Here is a 17,780-nt window from a genome sequence, read left to right as displayed (position 1 = left end):
GTATCCAAATTGAGAACCAAAACGGGAAAGATATCTGACCCAGAACATAAAACTGTAACCATAAATCAAGACCCAGACCGGATCCTGACTCCAACACCTATCACTGAAAGAAAATGGTTAAAACCGAAATAAGCATCATAGCACATCAGCTACCATTAAGGGCACAATCCTAACCAGTTCTACTTAGAAGTAAGTCCTATTTTGTTCAGTGGGGCTTACTCTCAGGCAAGTGAGGTTAGGATTGCAGCCTAACAGAATAGCATAAGAAGTGCCCTGCTGGATCAGGTCAAAGGCCCACCTAATCCAGTTTTCAGTATCTCACAGTGGCCCACCAGAAGCCTCAGGGAGCACTCGAGATACTCCATCTGTATCCTGCTGCCACTCCTTTATTCAGAGATAGGCTACCTATAAAACTCAGAGGTTGCATATAGTAACCATGGCATGTAACCTGTGATGGACTTTTCCTCCATAAATCTGCCAATCTTCTTTTAATGGCATCTAAGCCAGGTGCCATCACCACATCTTGTAGCGAGGAGTTCCATAGATTAATTACATGCAGGATAAAGAATTATTTCCTTTGTTTGGTGTACAAGAAGAACTTCCCTCTATCCACAATATCCATTCCATACATAATTTTATATGACTCAATTATGTCTCCCCTCAAGGGCATCCTTGAATAGCCCCAAACTCTTTCTTTGTAAGGGATTTGGGGGGTGGGTAGGGCAGTAGTGGCTCTGTTGGGGGACAAACCGTTGCAGCTATGAACGTGTGCTGAGCTATGAACAAACCAGTGGCCGATTATTGCTGATCTGAGAATTACAGATTCATTAAGATTGGGAAGAGCACGGATTCAGCCATCAAGGTCCGTAACACAGAGATGTGATTGTATTAAATTCCATCCTCTTCAGAGTTCCTTTTATCATTATTGACACTTCCTTTTTTCTTATTTTGTTCATTCAGGAACCAAGCACTGTATCAACACTCGTTAGGGTGTCAGGTGAATTAGGTTAGCGTTCTACCTGTTTGCAATAGCAGGGATTACTGGATTATTTTGCATCACTGGTGCAAAACTGTTGATCCATGCAGGTAGATCAGGCCTGGGAAGGGGGTCAGGATTCAGCATGTGCTGATGCCACTGAACCCACCCCAAACCCAATCTGCTCAGCACCCTTACTGCTCCATTTTCCCCACCTCTTCCCCATTCAGCCCTCCCCAACCCCTTCAATGCCCTCCCCACGCTCCCCCTACCCTGGCTTACCTTTGCCAGTCAGTCTCCATTGATCCACAGGCACACACAGGAAGGTTCTGGCGTTCCCACAATTGTGCCAGCTGCTTGTGCTGCTGCAAAGTGATTTACAACACTTTTATGATAGCCACCGTATCCTTCCTTCATTGTATCCTTTCCTTCCTTCCTTCCTTTATTAGATTTTTTAATCCACCTTTCTCCACAAAGGGATTTGATTATCTGCGGATTTCGGTATCCACGGGCCCCAGAAAGTATCCCCTGCGGATACTGAGGCCCCCTGTGTACGTCTTTGGCTGAATATAGTGACAACCAAGTCTCATGATTTCAGTACCCAGAACTACTTGAGGTGCTTTCCTCATTCAAAGCACTGATGTGGTTCCTATCCTACTTTGCTAACTTGCCCTTTCTTAAAGGTTACCGCAGTGATTCTCAAACTGTGAGCTTGTGGCCCACCAGTGGTTCATGACCCAATTTCTGGTGCTTCATGAAGCTGACAGGACAGACGAGGCTATGTGCATTAAGGGTTAAAAAAACTGTTTCTGGGGACAGCACTGTTGCCCAATCACCATGACAGCCACAGAGGCTTCAAAGGCTGGCAAAGTCAAACTTTTTTAGGTGGTAAAGTGTTAAGAGATAATGGGCGAAACACAGAGATAGCAGAAGCGCAAACCGGCAGCTGCAGCGTGTGGTGCTCAGAGCACAGGGAAGAACACCAAAAAAAAGGAGGCCAGGGAAGTACCAACACCAGAGTCTATTTACAGGCAGTATTTACAAGTAGAAGGTAGTTCCAGAAATCGGCAAGCAGAGGAAATCCAGCAAACAGTCCAAACAGTCAGCAAATCAGGTATCAGTCCAGCAGAGATTCGTGCAGCAATTCACTCCTACAAATCACACAGCGGAGTGTGCTTGTTGGCCATTTATACTCCTGTCAGCCAATGGGAAAGGCCATGACCTCATCACTGAGGAATGTCATTGCATCATCCTGGACTGCATCAGCTTTTCCCATCTCCCTTGTTCTGTGCAATGACTCAGCACTTTGCCCTGATTGGTCCTTGGCCCATTGTCTGACAGGTATGCTCACATTTGCTTACACACAGCAGTAGTCTGGTAGGCCTGCCTTATCCAGCCACCAAATTGCCTTGCTGTATGGGGCATATACTGTAACATAAAGTTTGGGAACCTGTGCTCTATGGTGAAAGCTCTCACCTCACTCCTAATTTCTCTGGCTTCACCCCTGTGTGGGTTCTTTGATTCAATTTCATGTTCTCCGACTGAAGCGCATTCCCCATTTGGTGCATTTCTAGGGTTTCTCCCCTGTGTGGGATCTTTGATGCCTAGTCAGATCTGAGCTCTGGCTGAAGCTCTTTCCACACCCTAAGCATTTATAGGGTTTCTCCCCTGTGTGAACTCTTTCATGCTCACTCAGGCTTATGATCATTTAAAAGGCTTTTCTCCTATGTGGGTTCTTTGATAATAAGTCAGGTTTGTTTTCTGACTAAAGCTCTTTCCACACCCTAAGCATTTATATAGTTTCTCCCCTGTGTGGATTCTTTGATGCACAGTCAGTTGTCTATTCTGAGTGAAGCTCTTTCCACACTCCAAGCATTTATAGGGTTTCTCCCTTGTGTGGGTTCTTTGATGAGCAGTCAGGTTTGTTTTCTGACTGAAGCTCTTTCCACACACCAAGCACATATAGGGTTTCTCCCCTGTGTGGATTCTTTGATGCACAGTCAGGCTATGGTTGCACTTGAAGCTCTTTCCACACACCAAGCATTTATAGGGTTTCTCCTCTGTGTGGATTCTTTGATGCTCAGTCAGGCTTATGTTCCTACTGAAGCTCTTTCCACACTCCAAGCATTTATATGGCTTCTCACCTTTGTGAATTCTTCTTTGATGTGCATTCATGCTTGAGCTGTGACTGAAGTTCTTTCCACACTCCGAACATTTATAGGCTTTCTCTCCTGTGTGAGTTCTTTGATGCACAGTCAGGTTTCTGTTCCAACAGAAGCACTTTCCACACTCCAAGCATTTATATGGCTTTTCTCCTGTGTGGGTTCTTTGATGATAAGTCAGGTATGTTTTCTGACTGAAGCTCTTTCCACACTCCAAGCATTTATATGGCTTCTCACCTTTGTGGATTCTTCTTTGATGTGCAGTCAGGCTTGAGCTGTGACTGAAGTTCTTTCCACACTCCGAACATTTATACGGTTTGTCTCCTGTGTGCATTCTTTGATGCACAGTGAGGTTTGAGTTCTGACTGAAGCTCTTTCCACATTCCAAGCATTTATAGTTCTTCTCCCCTGTGTAGTTTCTTTGATGCCTGCTCAATTTTGATGCACTCCTGAAAGATTTTGCACCTTGACAGCCTTGTTCTTCGCTCTCTCCGTTTTCTTTTTCTGGTTTTACCAGGATGGAATTTCCACACTGAAAAGCTTTCCATTGATTTCTCCATTTCCCTGTCTGTCTTTGCTCTTTCTTCTCTGTTCTGTCTTGGTCTCTGAAAGTCACTTCTTGGACATCATGCAGGATAGTTTTTGATGACACCCAGTCAGACTGCCCCTGATCCTCATTATCTTGTCTGCTGCTTCCTGGAACAAAAGAAAATATTTTCAGCATATGAATAGAGAAATGGCATGTCTAAGTCTTTGTCCTCAGAGGCATTCCGTGTATATATCCAGCCACTATTTTGCAATTGGTTCTGCTTGTGGAATTCAGGGTTTTGGTGTCAAGCAAAGCAGAATCTTGCCAGCCTCTGCCCAGTCCTTGGTTAGTTCAGTATTTTTTTTACTGATTCACTGACAATATTTAGTGCACAGTCCTAACCCCTTATGTCACTGCTTTCCAGCACTGGCATAGCGGTGCCAATGGGACATGTGCTGTATCCTGCAGTTGGGTGGCACTCACAGAGGCCTCCTCAAAGTAAGGGAATGTTTGTTCCCTTACCTCAGAGCTGCATTGCCCTTATGTCAGTGCTGGAAAGCACTGACATAAGGGGTTAGGATTGCACCCTTAATTATGATTTTTGCTAATTATGATTTTTAGTAACTGACAAGCTGATATCTGACAAGGAAAACGAACTGAGCCCTACGGAAATGGAGAAGCATGTACTGGTTTACTTATGAGTATGCAAACCTACCTTGGTTAACATTGAAGAGCAGGTTGAGGGGGAAGCAGTACTCCCAAAAAGGTCTCAGTTCTATGAACACAGCCCCCAACACACTCTTGAGAAGGAAGTTCTCCCCCCCTGCCCCAAGCTGACAAGCAAAAGGTTTAGAGCCCTAGGAAAGTGAAACTGAGTGGTGCACATTTACTTGTGGGTAGGTGCATGTGCCTCAGCTCTTACTGAAGGGCAGGCAAAGGGGAATGCAAGGCTCTGAGTACGGTTCTGATCCAATAAACATGGAGCTCAACAAACGCTCCAGAATGTGGACCTCCCCTCACCGTATTATAAAGGAGAAAAACAGAGGCCTGCATGGCTGGTAAAGTGAAACTGTTTCTGAAGGCTTAGAAAGCTGGGTCCGAATAGAGTGTCAGTTTCAATGTGGGTCCCAGTGGGGAAAAGTTTAAGAACCACTGAACTGGTCTAGTGTAGTTTATGTATTTTGCAAATGCCATTAATTTAAGATAAATGGACCATTTCCCAGAAAGGCAGGACAGGAATGGTGGCCTCCTGGAATGAAGTGCTTCCTGGAACAAAGTGCCAAGTAAGACAGGGCAAGTTAAGCATCTGTACAAGGAGAGGGAGGAAGAGAAGGAGAAGGCAAATGGACTTTCTACGTTTAGGAGAGGAAGAGCAGGAGGAGGAGTAAGAGAAGGTAAATGTACTCTCTGTTTTCTAACCTTAAATCAATTTTCAAATTTAGCTTTACCTAAAGTTAGCACTTCATCTCACCTGAGGGAGGACTTCTAAGGTCCAGTAATTTGGGGCACAGGAGCTGGGTGAGCACAATAAAGGTCATACATAAGTGCTTGCTTAATTAAAAGCAGTAAGGCAGACTTTAGACAGGGAGCTGATTATGAAGGGAGTTACATCCTAAGTCTACAGAGGCCTACTCTGAGGAGGAGCAGAGTCTACTGGAGAGTAAGAGCTCACAGCAGAATCACTTTGAAAGTAAACAACACAGAGGAGGAGAAAGAGGAAAGGAAGCTTTTCTACATCATTTAAATTTACCTTATTCTTAACCCAATTTAGAACTTAAACTAAGTTAGAACATAATTTAAAGGTCCAGTAAATTGGGACACAGGAGCTAAGTGAGGGTTATCAATCAATCAATCCATCAATTAATCAAAGCAGGAAGGCATAATTTGGACAGGGCACTAAATCTCCAGCCTAAACAGGTCCACTCTCAGTTGACCAGAGTTTACCTGAGAGGAACTGGACAGAGGAAGAGAGTAAAAGAAGCAGAAAGCACACTTACGGTGCAATCCTAATGGCACCTGGGCTGACTCAAGTCTGGCTGACTTGGCTGGCACCTGGGCTGACTCTGCAGACGCGTGTGGCCTCTGGGACACCAAGTGCCTCTGGGAACTAAGTGCCAGGTAAGGCACAAGAGTTTAGCATCTGGGCGAGGAGAAGGCAAGGAGACCTCTGAGTTTTGGAGAAGGAGAGGAGGAGGAGCAGGAGGAGGAGGTAAGTGTACTCATTCTAACGCTTTGAATTTCTAACTCCCTGTCTTCTAACCTTAACCTTACCTTTAAAGCAACCTTAAATCAAAATTGAAAGTTAGCACCTAAGGGAGGTACATAGGGCTACTCGTGAGTAAGAGCAGAGTCCTACTCGTGAGTAAGAGCAGAGTCCTACTCGTGAGTAAGTGCCCAAGGGTCAGGCATTTAAATCAAAATTGAAAGTTAGCTGCACCTAAGGTAGCACTTAATCGAAGGAAGGGAGGAGGATAAAGTGAAAAGCAGGTTTTCTACTTGTTTAAATTAAACCTATACTTAACCCAGGTTAAACCCAATCTAAGTTAGAACTTAACCTAAACAGGTCAGTAAATTGGGACACAGGATCTAGAGAGCAATAAATAATTAAACAAACCCAAATAAAAACTAGCTTGAGGTTACAAAAACAGTCCAGCCTAAGAGAACAGAACTAGGAGGGGAAGGGCCAATTCCCAACCCATTAAGAGCCCCATTAGGCTAATCCAAGCAGTCCATTCAGGAGCCTGCAGAGTAGGTCACGCCCATCAGCAGCCATTTGCCTTCCTGAGCTTTTGTAAACTCACCTGGGAAGGCCAGCCCCCTTTCAATCAGGAAGGAAGGAGGGGGGAGGAGCCAGCCAGGAGTATAAAGCTAGGCAGGCCATCGCGTGAGGCTCTCTGCAGACGCGTGTGGCCTCTGGGAACTAAGTGCCAGGTAAGGCACAAGAGTTTAGCATCTGGGCGAGTTCAGCAGCAGGGCGAGGAGGCCAGGGCCCCATACACTGCCCTTCCTCTTCCCTAGAGAAAAGGGCTGCTATCCAGTGTACGGTTTTTAAAAGGACCCCTAAATAAAACAACAACAACAACAAAAAAGCTATGCAGTCAGACAGCCAGCAGCAGGGTGGGGGCTATCCAGTGTTCTGCATCGAGTGCCACATGTATGATTATATGCCTCTGGGGCATAAGTCATGGGTGTGTCCTCGATGCAAGGAGCTCCAGGCTCTCAGGGAACGCGTCCGCTCCCTTGAAGCCTTGGTGGCTGACCTGGAGAAGCGCAGGCAGCCAGAGGAGGACCGTGGGGAGACTTCCGGGGATGATCAGGCTTCGTCCCAACCTCAGGCGTGCAGCTCCTCGGCTGCCCGGGTGGGAAGTCTCGGGACTGGAGGACGTCATCCTGGAGAGGAGGGAAACAATCCCCTAGGGGGGATCCCTTCTCCAGGGGATGGGCCCGTATCCGAGCGCACTCGGGATACTCCTCGGCGGGAGGGGGGTCGGGGGCTTCTTGTAGTGGGGGATTCAATTATTAGAAACATAGAGAGGGGGGTTTGCGACGGATGTGAGGACCGCATGGTGACTTGCCTGCCTGGTGCGAAGGTTGCGGACATCACTTCTCGTCTAGACAGGCTGGTAGACAGTGCTGGGGGAGAGGTAGCGGCTGTGGTGCATGTCGGCACCAACGATGTGGGCAAGTGTAGCTGGGAGGTCCTGGAGGCCAAATTTAGGCTTTTAGGCAGGAAGCTGAAAGCCAGGACCTCAAAGGTAGCGTTCTCTGAAGTGCTACCTGTTCCACGCGCAGGGCCAGCTAGGCAGGCGGAGATCAGGGGTCTCAATGCGTGGATGAGACGGTGGTGTAGGGAGGAGGGGTTTAGATTCGTTAGGCACTGGGGAACGTTTTGGGACAAGCGGGGCCTGTACAAGAGGGACGGGCTCCATTTGAACCAGAATGGAACCAGACTGCTGGCGCATAACATTAAAAAGGTGGCAGAGCAGCTTTTAAACTGATCCCTGGGGGAAGGCCGACAGGAGCCGAGGGGCATCCGGTTCGGGACTCCTCATCCCTATGGGATGAGGATGGGGAGGTTAGAGAACAACAAGACAAAGGCAGGGTAGGAGAAGAAATTGGGAAAGGTAGGGTGATGGGATGTGATAGACGGTTTGGCACAATGAGAGGATGCGGGGACAAAGGAGCAAATAAGCAGCCCATCCTGGGGCATTCCGTGTATAAATGCTTTTATGCGAATGCCCGAAGTCTACGAGCAAAGGTGGGAGAACTGGAATGTCTGGTGACAAGGGAAAATATTGACATAGTGGGCATAACGGAAACCTGGTGGAATGCGGAGAATCAGTGGGATACCGCAATCCCGGGCTATAAACTCTACAGGAGGGACAGGCAGGGGCGTGTTGGAGGTGGGGTGGCCCTTTATGTTAAGGAAGGGATAGAATCCAGCAAAGTAGAGATTGAAGGTGGGTCCGACTCCACCGTAGAATCTCTGTGGGTTAAATTACCAGGCTTGTGCAGCGATGTAATACTGGGGGCGTGCTATCGTCCTCCAGACCAGAAATCTGATGGGGACCTTGAAATGAGGAAACAGATCAGGGAGGTGACAAGGAAGGACAGGGTTGTAATCATGGGGGACTTCAATTATCCTCATACTGACTGGGTCAATTTGTGTTCTGGTCACGATAAGGAAACCGGATTTCTTGACGTGCTGAATGACTGTGGCTTAGATCAGCTAGTCACGGAGCCCACTAGAGGACAGGTGACTCTGGATTTAATTTTGTGCGGTACGCAGGACCTGGTTAGAGATGTAAACGTTACTGAGCCATTGGGGAACAGTGATCATGCTGCGATCCGTTTTGACGTGCACGTTGGGGGAAGAATACCAGGCAAATCTCTAACAAAAACCCTTGACTTCCGACGGGCGGACTTCCCTCAAATGAGGAGGCTGGTTAGAAGGAGGTTGAAAGGGAGGGTAAAAAGAGTCCAGTCTCTCCAGAATGCATGGAGGCTGCTTAAAACAACAGTAATAGAGGCCCAGCAGAGGTGTATACCGCAAAGAAAGAAGGGTTCCACTAAATCCAGGAGGGTGCCCGCATGGCTAACCAGCCAAGTTAGAGAGGCTGTGAAGGGCAAGGAAGCTTCCTTCCGTAAATGGAAGTCTTGCCCTAATGAAGAGAATAAAAAGGAACATAAACTGTGGCAAAAGAAATGTAAGAAGGTGATAGGGGAGGCCAAGCGAGACTATGAGGAACGCATGGCCAGCAACATTAAGGGGAATAATAAAAGCTTCTTCAAATATGTTAGAAGCAGGAAACCCGCCAGAGAAGCGGTTGGCCCTCTGGATGGTGAGGGAGGGAAAGGGGAGATAAAAGGAGACTTAGAGATGGCAGAGAAATTAAATGAGTTCTTTGCATCTGTCTTCACGGCAGAAGACCTCGGGCAGATACCGCTACCCGAACGGCCCCTCCTAACTGAGGAGTTAAGTCAGATAGAGGTTAAAAGAGAAGATGTTTCAGACCTCATTGATAAATTAAAGATCAATAAGTCACCGGGCCCTGATGGCATACACCCAAGGGTTATTAAGGAATTGAAGAATGAAGTTGCAGATCTCTTGACTAAGGTATGCAACTTGTCCCTCAAAACGGCCACAGTGCCAGAAGATTGGAGGATAGCAAATGTCACGCCTATTTTTAAAAAGGGAAAGAGGGGGGACCCGGGAAACTATAGGCCGGTCAGCCTAACATCCATACCGGGTAAGATGGTGGAATGCCTCATCAAAGATAGGATCTCAAAACACATAGACGAACAGGCCTTGCTGAGGGAGAGTCAGCATGGCTTCTGTAAGGGTAAGTCTTGCCTCACGAACCTTATAGAATTCTTTGAAAAGGTCAACAGGCATGTGGATGTGGGAGAACCCGTGGACATTATATATCTGGACTTTCAGAAGGCGTTTGACACGGTCCCTCACCAAAGGCTACTGAAAAAACTCCACAGTCAGGGAATTAGAGGACAGGTCCTCTCGTGGATTGAGAACTGGTTGGAGGCCAGGAAGCAGAGAGTGGGTGTCAATGGGCAATTTTCACAATGGAGAGAGGTGAAAAGCGGTGTGCCCCAAGGATCTGTCCTGGGACCGGTGCTTTTCAACCTCTTCATAAATGACCTGGAGACAGGGTTGAGCAGTGAAGTGGCTAAGTTTGCAGACGACACCAAACTTTTCCGAGTGGTAAAGACCAGAAGTGATTGTGAGGAGCTCCAGAAGGATCTCTCCAGACTGGCAGAATGGGCAGCAAAATGGCAGATGCGCTTCAATGTCAGTAAGTGTAAAGTCATGCACATTGGGGCAAAAAATCAAAACTTTAGATATAGGCTGATGGGTTCTGAGCTGTCTGTGACAGATCAGGAGAGAGATCTTGGGGTGGTGGTGGACAGGTCGATGAAAGTGTCGACCCAATGTGCGGTGGCAGTGAAGAAGGCCAATTCTATGCTTGGGATCATTAGGAAGGGTATTGAGAACAAAACGGTTAGTATTATAATGCCGTTGTACAAATCGATGGTAAGGCCACACCTGGAGTATTGTGTCCAGTTCTGGTCGCCGCATCTCAAAAAAGACATAGTGGAAATGGAAAAGGTGCAAAAGAGAGCAACTAAGATGATTACGGGGCTGGGGCACCTTCCTTATGAGGAAAGGCTACGGCGTTTGGGCCTCTTCAGCCTAGAAAAGAGACGCTTGAGGGGGGACATGATTGAGACATACAAAATTATGCAGGGGATGGACAGAGTGGATAGGGAGATGCTCTTTACACTCTCACATAATACCAGAACCAGGGGACATCCACTAAAATTGAGTGTTGGGCGGGTTAGGACAGACAAAAGAAAATATTTCTTTACTCAGCGCGTGGTCGGTCTGTGGAACTCCTTGCCACAGGATGTGGTGCTGGCGTCTAGCCTAGACGCCTTTAAAAGGGGATTGGACGAGTTTCTGGAGGAAAAATCCATTATGGGGTACAAGCCATGATGTGTATGCGCAACCTCCTGATTTTAGGAATGGGTTAAGTCAGAATGCCAGATGTAGGGGAGAGCACCAGGATGAGGTCTCTTGTTATCTGGTGTGCTCCCTGGGGCATTTGGTGGGCCGCTGTGAGATACAGGAAGCTGGACTAGATGGGCCTATGGCCTGATCCAGTGGGGCTGTTCTTATGTTCTTATGTTCTTATAAGTCCCTTGCACTGGCCCGGGAGGGTTGCAAACCCGTTGTAAAGCATATTTGCACCTCTGTGGAAGTCAGCTAGGCCAGTGCAGAGGCTGCATCCAGCCTCTGCAGTGATGGAGGAAGATATGTTTGTGCTGGCATTTCCAGGCCGGTGCATGAGTCTGGGGGGCATGAGGAAGGCGGGTGGGCAGGCAGGAGAAGATGGGGCCAGGATCCGGCAGTTCTTCCAGAACCCACCGCAGCCTTATGATTTACACATTACAGATATTTATAGGCCATCTTTTAATAAGAATCTCCAAGGTAGCTCATAGAGATCAAAACGCAATAGAAATTTTAAACAGCATCTATTAAGACGAAAATGCAGTTGCTAAAACACTTCAAAAAATATAAAAGAAGAGCCCTGCTGGATACAACAATTTTGAGACGTACAAATTTTGAGACATACAAAATTATGAAGGGGATGAACAGAGTGGATAGAGGGAGGCTCTTTTCCCTCTCACACAACATCAGAACCAGGCAACATCCACTAATATAGAGTGTCAGGAGAGAGGGCAGACAAAAGAAAAACATTTCTTTAACCAGTGGGTAGTTAGTCTGTGGAACTCCTTGCTACATGATACAGTGATGGCATCTGAACTAGATGTTGTTAAAAGGGGATTGGACAAATTTCTGGAGTGAAAGTTCCATCACAGGCTACAAGCCATGATGGGTATGTGAAACCTCCTGATTTTAGAAGTAGGCTACCTCAGAATGCCAGATGCAGGGGAGGGCACCAGGATGCAGGTCTCTTGCTGACCTGTGTCACTGTGAGGTACAGGAAGCTGGACTAGATGCGCCTATGGCCTGATCCAGCAGGGCTCTTCTCATGTTCTTATGTTAAACGATGACATTAAAGTTAAGTGGAAATGTTTCATGAAAGGGATAGCGGCATTATTATCTTGGGTTTGAATCGCTTACCCCAACAAAAGCCAGAGGCCTCTTCATCCAGTCCCTGAACATCGGGCACCCACGGAGCTTCCCCTCCTTCCAGCTGGGCAATGAGGTCAGGCTTGGTGGATGGAAATCGCCCTTGAGAAGGAGAAGAGAACAATAAGTTCAACTGCAGGTCCATGAACCCTCAGAGCTCTTCCTATGAAGGCAGAGAAGAAACCAAAGGAATGAAATCATTCCTTAACAGCAGGGCTTGGCAAGCTTCTTCTGGACCACGACCAAAGGCCACGTCTGGGAGTGGAGAGTGAGCTGCGTTCATCCCTATATCTGATAAATGAAGGGAAGAATAATAAAACCCAACTAACTATGAATGTTTGTTTTACTTAAGTAATAAATACTCCAAATTTTTACAAAGCATACCTTCTAATTTGAATTAGACACACAATATAAATTATGGATGGTAAGTGAAGGAGAATGCCTGGCAGTTTAGCTATGCGTTACGTCACAAGTAGGAAAGACAAGAAAGACACACAACTGTGTGGCAGACAAAACCCAGCCCTTTCCGAGGAATCCAAGTGGAGGGTGTGCACCTTGCGCCATCTTCTCCTCATCCCCCTTAAAACGTGGGGCAAGAACAGGTCACAGCATTAACAATGACCAGCCCTTAAACCTCCACTCTGGAAAATGATTTCCTCTTCTTCCTCTCTCCCCCCCCCCATGACCACAGTTTTGCACACAGTCCAGCTACACTCTTTTTCCTTCAGGAGGGAAAACCCACTGGACACAGTGGGACTTCCTTCTGAATACATGTGCCTTGAATCCTGCTCCAATTCAGTTTCTGGATGCAGTTCAGTTCAGCTCAAGTTCATACAGGAGGCTGATCCATCTGGCTTGGCTCTGTGAGTGCTGCACCCCCCAAGAGGTGGGCCCTTGACGCTGATATCGCCTCGTGTTCCACGCTTTGTGGGCACTTGGCAAGCCAAGCTGGTTCTACCTGTTTGATGCTGGTGCTCCAGGCTGCTGGGCTCACCTCCCTCTGCTCCTTCTCAGGGCCTTTTGGTGTCTTTCCCTGTTGCATGAGAGCTGATGCTGGGGATTCCCAGTTAAGTTTGATCTCGGTGGTACAGAGCCTCATGACTCGTGTGTAGCGCACTCCATCAAGCATAGCAAGCTGTAAACTACTCATATTGTGTTCTTAGCAAACCTCAGGGCCTGAACCACAGAGAGATGAATGCTGGAGTTCTCAGGTGGAGGGGCTCTCCCCCCCCCCATGAGCTTGGCAGCGGCAGTGCCATCAGTGCCCCAGCTATGTGCTGAATGGCTTCAACCTCTGCTTAGCGGAAAGCTTTCACCCCGTGATCATGATATTGACTCCCCCCTGCCTTGTAGCTGCCATATATGAAGGAAGAAAAGGGGATAGGGAGGCACAGCATGGTCTTTGGGGCTGGGACCTTCCACTGGGTTTGGGGCCTCACAGGGCTGGGAGATGTTGTTTGGCAGACCAGATACAGCTCATGGGCCGTAGGGTGATAATTCCTGTTTTAGAAGCAGCAAAAATGTCTTCCTGAAAAGGAAAAGGGTTAGAAAAAGCCATTGGCCGCATGATGGAAGGAGCCCCCTTACCCACAGAGGCCACATTCCGGTAATTCTCCAGCATGACTTCCCTGTACAAGGCTCTTTGGTCTGGGTCCAGCAGAGCTGCCTCTTTCTCGGTGAAATGCACGGCCACATCCTCAAAAATCACCGGACCCTGCAAGAACAAAACCCCCTTAGACAGTGTCCAGGACCCCAGACCTTCCTTCGCATCTCCGGCACAGGCAGGAAAGGAGTGGCTCCCAATCCAGACAAAACATCCACACTTCCTTTCCTCATCAGAAGAAGCATGCAAGTATTTTCAGGTATCAAGTATAATCTTTTTCTAATCATGTATCCAGATAGTTTTTTCAGCAGTTTAGACTCCACAGATGTCCATCTAAAAACATTTGGAGAAAGCTGAACAAGGAAGTTGGGCATTTGCTCTTGTCATTGGCATCTTCTCTGCTCTTCTGCTTACATGGCTGCTGTCAGGAGGGAAGATTTTGGATGATCTGCTGGGAGAGGACAGTTCTCATCAATATCCTGTCCAGGCTTTCAAGGAGGGAGGCCTTATTCTTCAGTGATGGGCAGCCCAGTCCTCACCTGCACTGACACAATCAGGGCATGCGCAGCAGCCAGTGCAGGTTAGGAGGTGGCTATAGGGGAGTTTTTCCTCTTACCGCAAGTAACATCCCAGCCAGGCCTATGGGGTTACTCAAATCTCCACCAGCTACATAGCTAGCAGAAGTCCAAGCTTCCTAGTGTAACACTGGCTTGTCCTGGAGAGAGGTCAGGATACGGCAGAGGAGGCACCTGCTGATCCTGCCCCCCTCCCGGGCCCAATTCACCCACCCCCCAAATCTGCCCCTGCCCAGAAACACCCCCTCCCCACCTCTGGAACTTTCACCACCCTCCCAAAACCGCTGCACCGCTAAGCAGTGTACGTACCTCTGCCAGTGGCCTGGATATAGAACCAACAGCACTGCCTACTCTTATAAAACCTCCCCACCGGCACTGCCTACTCTTATGGACATTTGTACCAGACCTGCCTACTCTTATGATGTTGCATATCTTCCACATGGCACATTTGCAACACCTTTGGCCAGTGCAGGGACTGCTGCAGGCACAATTTAGGACTGTGCTGTCAATCTGTGAAATCTCCAACTGAAGTGTCAGGATTTCAGCCAAGCCAGGCCCTGCCTGGGACTCTTGGAGTGTTGCTGCCAGTCAGAGTGCACAGCCTGGAGAGGCAGACTGAGGTTCTGACTCCATATCTCAGCTTCCTAGGCGTGAAGCAGATAATTCCTGCCTTGGATGGTGAACGTGGATTTGCTGTGGAAAACTTTGCGGCAGGAGGTGTGTAGCTTCCTGTTAAGGCTACAGACCTGCTGAAGACAATACTGCTTAGACCAGTAGACCAGAATGGTTCTCACACATTTAGCACCAGGACCCACGTTTTAGAATGCAAATCTGTCACAACCCACTGGAAATGATGTCATGACCGGAAGTGACGTCACCTAGGAGAAAAATTTTTTAACAATCCTAGGCTGCACCCTGCCCACAATTACACAGGACTAAGTCCCATTGACTATCATTGTTTAATGAATATACATAGCAGCTTGTTAAAAGTACAGGTCTGTCACATTTCCCCAAATGCAGTCACATCCCAGGGGAGCATCAAGTCTAACAGATTAAAAATAAAATATTGAAATGAATGGGGACCCTCCTGAAATTGGTCTAGTGGGTCCTGACCCACAGTTTGAGAAACTACCATAGGCTTTCTAGAACTCTTTTTTTTTCCAACTTATTTCCTACCTTAACCTGTTTCTGCCCAACCCACAGGTGTGCCTGTTTGATCCTTGTTACGTAGATGCAACGTTGGGCAGAAATGACTTAATCTTTAATTTTTCCATTGAGATACTTGATAAATCAACATTTTAAATGTTCACAGTGGTCTTTTGCTTCACCGTCTGTATTGTCTGTAAGCGGCAACAGACTTTTACACGTGTCGCAACTGTCCTGCTCTGGCTCCCCACCACAAAACTACAAACGTACTCCTCAAACTTCATACCTGAGCTGGATCTGCGGTACCCATTTGGAAATCCCTGAAAGGAAGAGCTGATCCACGCTGAATCCGGGTTGCCAGTCTGCAGTCTGTGGGAGCAGAAAGAACAAGGCATGTCAGGGCAGGGTCTTCTCAGCATCACGTCCTGTCCCAAAGCCTGGAAAGCAGCAGATGGAGACATTCTGGAGTGAGAGTCTCAAGGGGAGGTCTGGATTTTGGTCTCCTCTCTTCACCAGCCTCTGAAGAAATTCTAAAATCAGGTGTTGTGTTGGAAAATGTGTGATAGGAACCAGAGGTGGCCCATAAATGGCTTTCTTGCCCACTATTAAACACACACACCCACTCCAACTGCAACCATCTTTGTGGTTGTGATCATTGGTGCACCCATTTCTAGCAAGTTTCCCCAAAGAGAATCTGTGCTCAGGACAGGGGATCATCCTCTCCCTCCCTCCTCCAGCACAGGGAGGTCCACAGGCAAGCCACTCCCCCCTCCCCAGTGCAACAGGCCAGGTACTCTGAATGCACCCAAGGGGAGAGCCTCCCCTCCCCCCTGCACTATTCCTGGGTGTCGCACAGACCACCCACCTCTGCAGCCACAGACTCTCCTCCAGTGCAGAGTGCAAAGGGAAGATCCTGCCTGTGCTTGGGGGTAGCAAAGCAACCAGGTCCTTCTCCCCTGCCAGCCTTCGACAAGACCTCCTCCAATCAAGCAAGAGAGGTGGTACATGAGTCCCAGGAATGCTTGAGCACTGCCCTCCCCCTGGATCCAGAGCATGCTGGGAGGTGTAGTTCTTTGTTGCTTTTGCCTAGAAGCTCACACTATCTTTGCTGCAGCCTTGGGGGGAGAAGGAGGTTTCTGGGTGCCCCTGATGTGCTGCCACCGCTGGACCCAGTGCAAAGGAGGATGAGCTCTGGGCATTGGAATGGGGTGGAGAAGGGAGTGTGGCAGGTTCAGCTCTGTCCTGCAAGCATCTGCCTCTCCTGGTATTCTGGCCAGAGATACTCAGGGGGTCTTCTCTGCAGCCCACTCTTGTCACCATCCTCCTGTACTCCGTTTCATGCTCTCCACTCCCCCTTTGGAATGGGGCACAAAAAAAGCTTTCTACCCTAATAAAATCCCTCTTGGAGGACCTACCTCCCTGCCCTGTTTGGGGGCCACCCACAGACATCTGCCTGGACTTGACAAACCTTGAGTCTGATCCTGCTAGAGTTCTTACATTCTAACCAAGAAGAAGAGAATTTAATGAACTCTAAGCCCAGTAATGTAGAGCCTCCATGGACAGCAGCAGTATACCACTGGGCACAAAGAGGCTGCTGTGGGACTTCTCAATTTTATTGGATGTCCCCTGGTTCTGGTGTTATGTGAGAGTGTAAAGAGCATCTCTCTATCCACTCTGTCCTACCCCTGCATAATTTCATGTCCCCCCTCAGGCGTCTCTTTTCTAGGCTGAAGAGGCCCAAACGCCGTAGCCTTTCCTCATAAGGAAGGTGCCCCAGCCCAGCAATCATCTTAGTCGCTCTCTTTTGCACCTTTTCCATTTCCACTATGTCTTTTTTGAGATGCGGTGACCAGAACTGGACACAATACTCCAGGTGTGGCCTTACCACAGATTTGTACAACGGCATTATAATAGTAGCCATTTTGTTCTCAATACCTTTTCTAATAATCCCAAGCATAGAATTGGCCTTCTTCACTGCTGCTGCACACTGGGTCGACACTTTCATCGACCTGTCCACCACCACCCCAAGATCTCTCTCCTGATCTGTCACAGACAGCTCAGAACCCATCAGCCTATATCTAAAGTTTTGATTTTTTGCCCCAATGTGCATGACTTTACATTTACTGACATTGAAGCGCATTTGCCATTTTGCTGCCCATTCTGCCAGTCTGGAGAGATCCTTCTGGAGCTCCTCACAATCACTTCTGGTCTTCACCACTGAGAAAAGTTTGGTGTCGTCTGCAAACTTAGCCACCTCACTGCTCAACCCTGTCTCCAGGTCATTTATGAAGAGGTTGAAAAGCAGCAGTCCCAGGACAGATCCTTTGGGGCACACCGCTTTTCACCTCTCTCCATTGTGAAAATTGCCCATTGACACCCACTCTCTGTTTCCTGGGCTTCAACCAGTTCTCAAATCATGAGAGGACCTGTCCTCTAATTCTCTGACTGTGGAGCTTTTTTAGTAGCCTTTGGTGAGGGATCGTGTCGAACACCTTCTGAAAGTCCAGATATACGAGAAGATTCTTCTCATATAATGTCCATGGGTTCTTCCACATCCACATGCCTGTTGACCTTTTCAAAGAATTCTATAAGGTTTGTGAGGCAAGACTTACCCTT

General features: G+C 47.9%; 2 protein-coding genes and 1 pseudogene across 2 annotated transcripts in view; 2 read left to right on the top strand and 1 right to left on the bottom strand.

The window, feature by feature from the left end:
* LOC136640361 (zinc finger protein 585A-like) overlaps positions 1 to 17,780 on the top strand; it is a 474,925-nt gene that overhangs the window by 244,874 nt on the left and 212,271 nt on the right. The window lies entirely within an intron of this gene.
* The window catches only part of LOC136640516 (zinc finger protein 208-like), a 163,825-nt pseudogene that overhangs the window by 106,592 nt on the left and 39,453 nt on the right, over positions 1 to 17,780 (top strand).
* LOC136640454 (zinc finger protein 25-like) lies at positions 1,367 to 16,132 on the bottom strand. The gene is made up of 5 exons (XM_066615601.1): positions 16,030 to 16,132; positions 15,451 to 15,533; positions 13,428 to 13,554; positions 11,832 to 11,942; positions 1,367 to 3,834 (listed from the first exon to the last, which is right to left on the bottom strand). Exons 2-5 carry the CDS (start codon positions 15,472 to 15,474, stop codon positions 2,681 to 2,683), a joined length of 1,416 nt encoding a protein of 471 aa, XP_066471698.1. The 5' UTR covers positions 15,475 to 15,533; positions 16,030 to 16,132; the 3' UTR covers positions 1,367 to 2,680.

The sequence above is a fragment of the Tiliqua scincoides genome, chromosome 2 (genome assembly GCF_035046505.1).
Source record: "Tiliqua scincoides isolate rTilSci1 chromosome 2, rTilSci1.hap2, whole genome shotgun sequence".
In the NCBI taxonomy this organism is placed as follows: domain Eukaryota; kingdom Metazoa; phylum Chordata; class Lepidosauria; order Squamata; family Scincidae; genus Tiliqua; species Tiliqua scincoides.
This window is presented reverse-complemented; position numbering and strand designations above follow the sequence as displayed.